We start from the raw sequence: 11,181 nt of genomic DNA, 5'->3' as shown, positions 1-11,181 counted from the left end.
ACCTCGTGTTGATGTGCCTCCCACTCATTCTCTGTGACAACATTTTGTTTAAAAGAAAAGCTAATATTTGTATTTAATAATAAGAACAGAAGGTATAAATGATTGAAATACAAGCACACTTTTGATGTGGGAGTTGAAACAGGCCACAACTCAAAATGGAGTCTGGAGATATGAATCTCTGCAGAGCCTCAGCATCAACACTGATGCACGCGCTGTATACAGACAGCACGCACCTCATCTCAATACAGGCACTGGGGGGTGCAAGAGCAGAGGGCGTATTCTCCATAACATGCATATGTAAACACAATGTGTTGTTAGTTCCTATATGATGTGGTGTGATTCAATATCATCAGAATTACTTCTTGTACTTTTTAATCTTAAGGGACCATTAGAGATGAGCTGATATGACGCTGCAGTGGGCAGGAAGTGTGAACACACAAGTATGCTGCGGCCAAAGCCACAAGTGAAGATTGATTGAGTTATGTGTAAAAGGAGAGGAACAGCTCTCTTTCCTGGATTATTATTAATGCAAAGTAGAAGTTTTTCTCAGAAGCAGAGCGACAGTTGGAGGTGAACATGGGGCACACTTGGCTCTCCGTGCTCGGGTTATTCTGTGAGTACGTTGCTGACCTTCAGAGGCAGACTCATGTTTGTTATCAACATGGTGGTTATATAGGCAGGATTTGTTTCTTGGTTCAGAGTGGAGACTTTTGTGTAATATACTACTTGACTGCTTATATTTACACCGGCTTTTGCACACATATTTGCACAGTGACTGTACGGCATATGGTCCAAAGGTATCGTTATGTATATATCTTTGGAATTCAGTTTATTGATTACTAATATATTTATTTTAAAGAGTTTTTTAACATGTGTGTCCTCTCTCTGTAGCTCTGTAGCTGAATATCATCACAGAAATGTGTGATGCTGTTTATATCTGGATTTTAAATGCCTGTGATTCTGATCCAATGAAGTTTTAATCTTTGTTTTAGTGCTGAATACACTCCTCTACGGACATGCTGAAGGTGACCAACTGTCTTTTTTCTCTGATTTTAAAGATTTATTTTTTCTTTTTCCTCCTACTTATCAATCAACAATTTATATTTGTAGATTGATTAGAAAAAAGACATGATGTGGATTTAACATTTTGTCATTTTTGTTTCCTTTCTGTGAATTCTTGAACATGAACAGGTCCAAACAAGGCTGTTGTGACTCTGCAGCCAAACTCATCTGAAATATACAAAGGAGAGAGGATCACTCTCAGATGTGAGATCAAAGATGGAGGAGACACTGAGTGGGAGTATGAATGGAGAACAACCAGCTTAGAAAAACCTTCAGATCAAAGTGAACACAGAATTACATCTGTTTCTATATATCACCGTGGAGACTACAGGTGTAGGGGCAGAAAGAAACATACACAGCTTTCTTCAACAGATTGGAGTGATCCCATCAAACTGACAGTATCAGACAGTAAGTCACATCACATTTCTTTCAAAGTGAAGATCATACAGATCATTAAAAGCCTGTTTGTGTTCATGTTTATATTTAAAGTAAATCTTCAGTGTGTACTGATTGTGCAGAATGTATCTGATCCACTGTCAACACATGTTTTCATTTAAAAAATTATTTTCCAACAGAACCCCAGCCTGTCCTCACTGTGTCTCCATCATGGCTGAGTGCTGGAGCCTCAGTAACTCTGACCTGCAGTGTTAAAGATCCATCTGCAGGATGGAGGTTCTTCTGGTATAAGACTGTTCCTGTTCCATCAGGCAACTTCTACAGCCTTGAGCCGCTACCTGGCAGCAGCAATGGGACTGAACAGGATTCCTACATTGTTCATGGACAGACACACACAGTACGATATATGTGCATAGCTAGAAGAGGAGATCCAGTGTATTACACTTATACCAGTGACTCTAAGTATGTCTGGTCTGCAGGTCAGTGTGTTTCTCTCTCTTAAGAAACAGATGTTATATCAGCTCTGTTCATCTTGTTTCTAAATGATGATAAACATACAGTATCTTGAAAAAAAGAAAATTAATTTACTGTGGTCTTATGATCTTGTCTCTCTCACTAGCGTCAAGCTAAACGTCATGCTTTCCACCTTACTGGGTGGAATTGACTTGTTTCCTTCTGTCCTCACTCTTTAACATAAAACACAGAAAGAGAGATGTGATATCTTGGCTAAAACTCTGCTGTCATTTCCAAAAAGTACTTTTAGTCTGGACACTTAAGCTCTTTTTCTGCTTACAGCAGCTGTAGTCACTTGGTTGTCTATCATTTAAAATGTACTCAAAATGGTAGCAAGAGGTCAAAGTAGAAATCATAATTTTACCAAAATACTGAACTTTGTTGCAATAAAAACAAAACTAAGGACTATTTGAATTGAGGAATTTTATATCTGAAGATCTCTGTGCTCTGTTTGACCTCTTATCACATGTTGTTTTTCAGATATTCACTCATCAGTGTCTCTCACAGTGAGTCCTGACAGAGCTCAACACTTCACCTCTGACTCTGTCTCACTGAGCTGTGAGGGAAACTCTGCTGAGTGGAGAGTGATGAGGTTATCAACTGAAGACAGAAACCCGTCAGACTGCTCCAGCTGGGGGACAATGACTGGATCAACATGCAACATGAACACTTACTGGCCCAGTGATGCAGTGTACTGGTGTGAGTTTGGATCAGGAGAGATCAGCAACGCAGTCAACATCACTGTACAGGGTATGATTTCATTACATTTAGTTTTTCTTTGACTTATTATTTCAAACATCCCGTTGTGTGTTGAGGAGTACAGGACACTGACATTTTAAGAGTTGTGCCCAACACTCTGCTTCATGATCTCTCCACTCATTAATGGTTTTCACTTAATAAACATAGTTAAGTATGTAATCACACTGTGATTTTAACCATGTATAAATATAGAATATAGATTTGTGGCTGATCTGTTCTTCAGTTTTTAGGTCCATGATCACCATTTAAAGTCCAGTGTGAAGGATTTAGTGATATTTAGCTGTGAGTTTGCAGATTCAGCCAACTGAAAGGGTTCTTGAACAGTAAGACACACAAGGTGTATGAAGATGAAACGTCAGATTTTATGATCACTGTTAAATCAATAAGGAAAGTCAAAGAAACAAACCCAGTATGTGTCTTTTCTCATCTCTCTACATCCACTTATTCTCAAGTTCCTCAACCAGCTGATCTCTGACTGAAACCTCGTATTCTTTGACTGTTTAACAGGTGCAGATATGATCCTGCTGAGCCCGGCCCGTCCTGTGACTGAAGGAGATCCTGTTAGTCTGAGCTGCAAATTAAGAAATCAAACATTTGACTCCATTGTGTTTTTCTATCACAATAAGAAACTCATTCAAAATGACAGCAGATGGGAGTTAAATATCTCTGCAGTGTCAAAGTCAGATGAAGGATTCTACAAGTGTCGACACTCAGGACGAGAGTCAGCACAGAGCTGGATGTCGGTTCAGGGTGAGTAGAATTAAAATACTTGCTGCTTTTTCTTGTCAACTGTTTTTTATTTTGACTTGAAAGAAATTCAGATGAATATTGTTTCACTATTTATTCCAGCAGTGTCCATGCCACTTCCTGTCCGGTTGATTGTTGGGCTGGTTTGTGGAGTCGTTCTTGTTGTTGTGCTCGTTTTGTTTTGCTACAGAGCGTCCAAGGGTGAGACCTTCTTCTTCTATTATTACATGTTTTTTAATTATTCAAATACACACACATACTCTGATCTCATGAGATAGAACAGCAGTATAACAACCATCTAACAGCAAATGTCTCTTTCACAGATTCAGTCTTCATCAGGTAGGTGCAACACTCTCTCATCTCATTTTCAACGTAACATCAACACATTTTTATGTTCCTATTTAAATGTTCTGTATCTGATGCGTGTTGTAGACCAGTCCAGTCTGAGAGCGCCAACACAGATGGTGTGGACCACGCGACTGATCATTACTCCGCTCTTCTCCACGGTAAGCAGTTAAACTAATATTATAAATCTAATGTTATATACTTATACAGTGGGGTCCAAAAGTCTGAGACCACTGAAAATCTCTACTATTGTCACGTAAACCTGGAAATAATCAGAAAGTGCTGAGAAAGTGTGAGTCTTAGCATCAAATCGTTTCCAGACTCAAGGTTTCTAAAGGGGCAGTGCATGTAACAATATAAACTGTAAAACACTTGACAGAAACTGGATCAGTTGTATCCAAACACAGACCCAAAGTGACCACACCATCAGAAGATCAATAAATCAAGCTTCATTCCCTGAAAGATAGAAAAGCAACTTCATCACAGATACACAATTAGATAAATACGCACACAAGAATCCAATCAGGTGAAGTCTGACAACGGAAAGCTGTCTTGTAGTTGTCTCGAGGACGATTAGCCGTTCCTAAACCACTTCTTAGTTGGTGAAGCAAGACCAAAGACTGGAGGAGGGTTAAGAAATACCAGAATTCTTCAAACAATCAACTTTTAACTCAAATTGTTAAGCTGATATTATCATTTGCAATCAAATTAAAATAGAGTTGTTGCGTGGTCTCAGTCTGTTTGAGCCTATAAACACATTTTAAATGATCCAAACAATCTGAGGTCTCACATGATTCATTTGTTGTTCACAGTTAAAGTGATTAAAATAACCTTGGCTTGATTTTCATTTCTCTGTAGGTGATGTTTGTCTCTATGACACAATCAGAGGCCGTCAAGAAGCTGAACATGGTACAGTTTATACCTTGTTATTCACCATGGAGCTGTTAGAAATACTAGAAGAAGACTATTAACTGTCAATGATTCACTGACAATCCTTTAAGTTTACAAATATTTTTGCTGAGGCTCTGCAGAGATTCATATCTCCAGACTCCATTTTGAGTTGTGGCCTGTTTCAACTCCCACATCAAAAGTGTGCTTGTATTTCAATCATTTATACCTTCTGTACTTATTATTAAATACAAATATAAGCTTTTTTTTTTAAAACAAAATGTTGTCACAGAGAATGAGTGGGAGGCACATCAACACGAGGTTGGTGGTTTAGATTCTGCCTCCGGCTACAACTACAACTTTTAACATGACTACTGCTACTGAGGTGTCTGCTGTAACAGGTATAAAATGTTAAGTTTAGCAGAGTCATGGAAGTCCTGGGTCAGAGGTGAAGAGGCCTCTCTTCTTATCTGTCCCTCTTTGATGTGAATCATGTGTGGTAATTAAGTTTTTGACCAAAACAAGCTCGGTATATAAGGAGCTGTCTGCATATCTTCGAGAGAGTTTTTCATTATTCGGCTGGAGACTCTCCAAGTAACGTGTTACTTGTTTACGATACTGAACTTATTGTAATAAATTTGTTATACAACTAAGACAGTATCGGTGGAGCTTTTCTCCAAACATCTTCAACAGCATCGCCGCAGAATATACGACATAACTACCACTACTACAGCCTTTATACTACTACTATGTTCATGTGAACGACCAAATCAATACGTACATTTCACATCTGCATGAGTTCACAGTAAGCAGACTAAGTAATGTGACATCATTTCTCAAAACATGAAAACATGCTATATACACACTGTGGTGTAAGTGTGGGTATCACAGCAACACATCTCTGTAAGAGGAACTGCGAAGATGACTTACACCACACACAGTGCGATGGCTGATTCTAATCTCTTGCTGGAGGGAGGGGGAGGAAGAGAAAAGAGTGGAGAGAGGGGGAGAAAGGGAGAAGGGGAGGGGGAGGAAGTGAGAAGGGGAGAGAGAAGTGGAGGGAGGGGGGAGAGAGAGGGGGAGGAAGAGAGAATGGGAGGGACGGGGGAGGAAGAGAGGAGTGGAGAGAGGGGGAGAGGGGGGAGGAAGAGAGACGGGGAGGAAGGGGGGAGGAAGTGAGAAGGGGAGGGAGGGGAGGAAGTGAGAAGGGGAGGGAGGGGAGTGGAGAGAGGGGGAAGAAGGGGAGAAGGGGAGGAAGAGAAAAGGGGAGAAAGGGGGAGGAAGTGAGAAGGGGAGAGGGGGGAGGAAGAGAGAGGGGGAGAGGGGGAGGAAGTGAGAGAGGTGACAGAGTGAAATGTGATGAAACATGTTAATCCTGACATCAACCTCAATTTTTTTTGTTGACTTTGCTTTTTCTTTCAGGTCAATAAAGAAATCTGTATCAACTAAACCAATGGAGCGGACGACAACATGAAAAACTCCATCTGTGTACTTTCACAGCTTTTATGTGATCACTGTGTGCAGCTGTGCTGTCCAAATAACAAACAGTGTTTTGTCAAGTTAATCTAACAGCAGCTCATTTAAAATAAATGTATCATATGGTTTTAATCTTCTGTTGTATTTGGTATAAAGAGTTTAGATGATCACATATAATAACTGAAATGTTTTGTTGTTAACGTCCGGTATGTTCTGACACCTTTGTTGTTGTTTGTTGTTGCCTCGACGCTCGGTACGAGGTGATAGTGCAACTTTAAAGTCAGCATCTTTTGTAGTTTCTGATTAAAAAGAGTTAAACATTTATAACATTTAATGTATTTTATATGAAAAACACATCTTGTTACACATACAAGCTTTCTTCTGTTATTTTAAAAATGGCTTGATATTCTCTGTATTTTATGTTTTATATATGTGTGTGTATTTTTAAAAGGTGGTTGACCATTTTTGCATCAATAAACTTGTTCCAGCAACAAGCTGTCAGCAGTGTTCCTCATGGATTTAGAGGGAACAGAAGGAATATAACTGGAGTTACTTCAGTTTGAAAGTCTCTTCATATTTGTGTCACTACTTTAAAGTGCAGAGCGCCCTCTGCTGACCTTTATCTTTAACACCAGCGTTAACAGGTCACAGCTTTTCTTTCAGGCACACATACAGAGACAATCAGTAACAGACAGTAAATAACAAACACAAATCAAACAGCAGCACTTCATTTCAGTTTAAACTGCACATTACAACAAGAAAAGGTTAAAGCTCCACGAGAGAAAGTTACATCTGATTATAAAATCAGGACAGACGATCAAAACTGAAAGATTCAAATTGAAAGATAAAAATACATGAAAGAAACAGTATATAAATGGTTATCATGTGTCATATTGTATATGTTCATATATGAAGAAAAATAACTTCTTCGTGTTTAAATGAAACTAGATGATTTTATTTGACGTATGGCTGCAAATTGTCCTACAATCCCAAAGCCTCAGTTTCAGAATGAGACTCAAAAATCAACTTTTCTTACAAATGGCACCTTTAAATGAGACCATGTTCATAAAAACAACTTCTCTCATATTAATGGATTTATTTACAGTATGTTACATTATAAACAACATCAGGTAAAGACAGTGCATTGTAACAATGTTCATCAGAAGACAAAGATGAAGGTCAAATAAATAAAGACGTCACTTCCTGTGTGTCCAGTACAGAGAGATGAGATATGAATCATAGTGTCATATTGTATTATGGATAAATACATCATGTAGAGAAATGAAAAGTATAAATGTAACATATATACAGTTGTAACATACACATGGTGCACAAGTTCGACATGTTTCTCAGCCTTGTTTCAGTAAAGTGAACACAGAGCAGACTTCAGATCTGTCTAATAAGTGACAGAGTTTGATGAGACGTCCTGTCAAAATAATGGACAACATGAAGGTGAAGAACAACGTTTCCTCCATCAACTCCATCACTGTTTATCTCCTCTGACTCTGATATCATCATCTTATATACATCATGAACAACATGAAGGCAGGATGTGTTTTAACGCTCTCATTTACTCTGTTGATCAAACTGTTTCCTCTAATCCTGCTGAGCTGGAACTTTTCTTAAATCCTCCGTATATAATTGGGACATACAGTGAATAAACAAACAATGGAACTACCACTGCTGCTGTCAGTACCAGTCCACAGTAGCAGGCGATCATTTCCCAACTGGCCCTGTTGGGTCTCTCAGGTGTGTCTGTGTTGGGTCTCTCAGGTGTGTCTGTGTTCGGTCTCTCAGGTTCGGGCCTCGCTGCTGTAAAGAGACCAAACAACAGAAAAACTGAAGCTGTGACATATTTCTCAGATACTGTGAGAATGAAGTGAAGGATTATGGATTGTGGTCGTCCTCAATACTTTTCTTCAGGTTCTTATTGATCCAAAAAGCTGCTGAACTGAACCTGTTAATAAAGTTCTACTGACTTCTACTCAACCAACTTACCAGAGACGTTGAGCCGACAATCACCAAAGTCCACACCAGAGTTTGTGCTCACATCACACAGGTACCAGCCCGAGTCCTCAGTCCTGAGTCTGGACACATGAAGTCTGAGTCGTCCATCTCTGAGGACGTCTTTGTCCCACTGGAGTCGTCCTACAAACTGTTGATCCAGAGACTCTGGGACCTCAACACCTCCATGTAGTTCAAACAGGACTGACACTTTGTGATCAGTTTTCATTTCACAGAAGATATAAATGGAGTTGGGGGAAGTGCCAGTTGTGGTTGTGAACATCCATTCCAGTGTGATGTCCTGGTTCTCCTCTGCCTGATAGGAGGTCTGTGCCACATTCACTACAAATGTTCCTGTTGAGGAGACAGAGAGGGAAAGTGAGGAGCAGACACACTTTAAGACAACTTTAACATGGCAGCCTTTAAACTCCATCTACACGTGTTTCTGTGGACAGTTTAGTGACGTCTCAGAGCTGCAGAGGCTCATCAACATCAGCTGTTTGCTCACATGTGGCTACTTTAACTGATTCATTGAACCACAGTGTAATAAAGTGAAGCTGTAAACTAACCACAGACACAGTTGAGGCTGATGAGCAGCAGGATCCTGCAGATCATCTTCTCCCTGTGAGAGGAGACAGAGGTGAAGAGTCATGTGATCACAGTTCAGTCCTCACATGTACCACAGCAAACATCTACAGTCTGTCTTTAGTCTTTACAATACTGCTTTGTCTTCATTGTCCTGCTCATTATACACAAGGACTTCCTGACTGGACAGTCTTGATGCTAATGAGCTGCTGTATTGTACTTCTGACACAAGATGGCGCCAGTGGTTAAACTGTTCAGTCCAACAGCTTTGATGGTGACTCAGTAAAAACACATCAGCAGCTGTTTGGTTCAACACATTAAAATGAAAAAACATAAAATCATTTATCTTCATAATAAAAACACTAAAGTGCCCAAAAGTATGTGGACACCTCAGGAAGCAACAACGGCGCCATCTGGTGGAGAACAACTCAAAATAAGTGCTGCATGGTGTCCTGAAGTAAAAACAGGAAGTGGAGTATTCAGCCTTTCTGAGTGTAGAGGTGTGACAACATGTTGTCAGTGTTGTGACTCTGATACATTAGAAACACATATAAACAGTGTCTCCATATAAAGTCACAAGAAAACAACTGCAAATAAACACAAACAACCTTGAATACATGATAGACTCAATGTTTAGATTCAAGATTAAAATGTTTTTGTTTTTTTCACAAGATGTTTAAAAGTAGAAATGAAGCTGTTTCTGGTAGAAAGTCCCTCATACAGCTGACTGATACATTCATGAACAAAAGATCCCATTACGATGCCGTGGAGGCTTCTTGTTAGCAGTAAACTGCCTGTATATTTCCACATTATTAAAATAATTGATGCCTTTTAAACGGTTGAAAATACAAAAGATCTCAAACTTTCAGTGAATCAACTTTGAAATCCTGGTTTGTTTCCACTGAGTTAAGTTAAATGAATACATACATGAGTTTGTGAGTTTGTGAGTCTTCAAGTCTTCGTCGTGTGGGATCAAAAATGGTGAACTCAGTCGTGTGTTGATTCAGGAAGTCTCGAGTCTCAGCTCAACTCGTCAGAGCTGAAAGCTGCATTAACCACAGACCACATACACAGACTGACTGCAGCAGTTTAACCAGAAGTTTACTGCACCCCATACAATATTAAATACACATATAGAGGAGGATATTTATATCAAAGATATTCATTAGAATATGTTGTTACAGGACACACAGGAAGTGACGTCTTTATTTATTTGATCTTCATCTTTGTCTTCTGATGAACATTGTGACAATGCGCTGTCTTTACCTGATGTTGTTTATAATGTAACATACTGTAAATACATCCATTAATATGAGAGAGGCTGTTTTTATTAACATGGTGTCATTTAATAGGTCAAATAAAATCATGTAGTTACATTTAAACATAAAGAAAACTTCAGGAGAGAAGTGGAGTGTTTCCCATCATGCACTGTGTTCTGTGGAGAGAAGAGAAACATCTGCAGCTGTCGTTATGATTTAATTCTGATGCTTCAGACACATATCGATATATACGAGAGTTTACCTCCACCTTCATCTGCACAGTTAAACACATTCATTCATCAACATTCATTCTGCTGCACATTTAGTGAAGGTCAATCCTCAACAAACTAGTTTTGACTTTGTGTGTTTAAGTTTTCTTCTTCTTCAGGACATTTCAACTGGACTCATCATCAAAGTCATCAGAACAGACTCAAACTCTCAGCTACACTGATGTAACACTGTGTGAACAGATAACTCACACACACTCTTAATGCTCTTTACAGAAGCCAGCGTGACGCCCACACCGGTGACACCAGAACCAGAACCAGAACCAAAGCCAGAGAGTCGGGGCAGAGTTGGCCTGTTTGTTGGACTGGGACTGGCAGCAGCAGCAGCAGCTGGACTGACTGTCGGTCACTGGACTTCTTCGTGTCGCTCTACCTGAAGGGAAACAAGCAGGACCCAGAAGTCGTGTCACATGAATGAAATGATTCAGCTTCCTTTCTTCAGCCTGCTGCTGCTCTGAAGACAGAACCGCTTCTCTGTTGTACCAACTTAGACTTGGGTTGTTCTGTAATACCAAAGAGAGGACTGTGATTAAAGTGACTGTTGATGCAAAGAGTACAGACAACCAGTACAGTATGAGTTCTGATGAAGTCCAGATGCTGTTAAAGTCTCAGTCTTATTATCTTGACTTGTGATTAATGTGCCATTATTTCATTTCCTTTTCTTTGCACAGCAGATGTGTGTGTGTTCAGCGTGTCCTTTAACTGAAAGTATTCGATGACAGAGGCCTCCTACGTAGCTCTCAGACCCTCTTGTTATATTATTATATTTTTTGTCATTTATGTGTGTTTATAGAAATATATCATCAAGTCATAATGTCGTCAAACTGAAGTTTTTAAATAATCTTCCAACCTGCTGTGAT

General features: G+C 39.5%; 2 protein-coding genes across 2 annotated transcripts; one reads left to right on the top strand and one right to left on the bottom strand.

Moving 5' to 3' along the window:
* The first annotated feature begins 576 nt into the window (after window positions 1-576).
* Window positions 577-4,000, top strand: LOC141004067 (Fc receptor-like protein 5). The gene is made up of 9 exons (XM_073475562.1): window positions 577-613; window positions 993-1,025; window positions 1,192-1,470; window positions 1,638-1,937; window positions 2,452-2,721; window positions 3,244-3,480; window positions 3,583-3,678; window positions 3,801-3,816; window positions 3,910-4,000. Exons 1-9 carry the CDS (start codon window positions 577-579, stop codon window positions 3,998-4,000), a joined length of 1,359 nt encoding a protein of 452 aa, XP_073331663.1.
* Window positions 4,001-7,550: 3,550 nt separating this feature from the next.
* On the bottom strand, window positions 7,551-8,912 carry LOC141003953 (uncharacterized). The gene is made up of 3 exons (XM_073475443.1): window positions 8,760-8,912; window positions 8,185-8,544; window positions 7,551-7,998 (listed from the first exon to the last, which is right to left on the bottom strand). The coding sequence occupies exons 1-3, from the start codon at window positions 8,803-8,805 to the stop codon at window positions 7,769-7,771; spliced, it is 636 nt and encodes a 211-aa protein (XP_073331544.1). The 5' UTR covers window positions 8,806-8,912; the 3' UTR covers window positions 7,551-7,768.
* Window positions 8,913-11,181: the final 2,269 nt, after the last annotated feature.

Source organism: Pagrus major, chromosome 10 (assembly GCF_040436345.1).
Source record: "Pagrus major chromosome 10, Pma_NU_1.0".
Lineage (NCBI taxonomy): Eukaryota > Metazoa > Chordata > Actinopteri > Spariformes > Sparidae > Pagrus > Pagrus major.
This window is presented reverse-complemented; position numbering and strand designations above follow the sequence as displayed.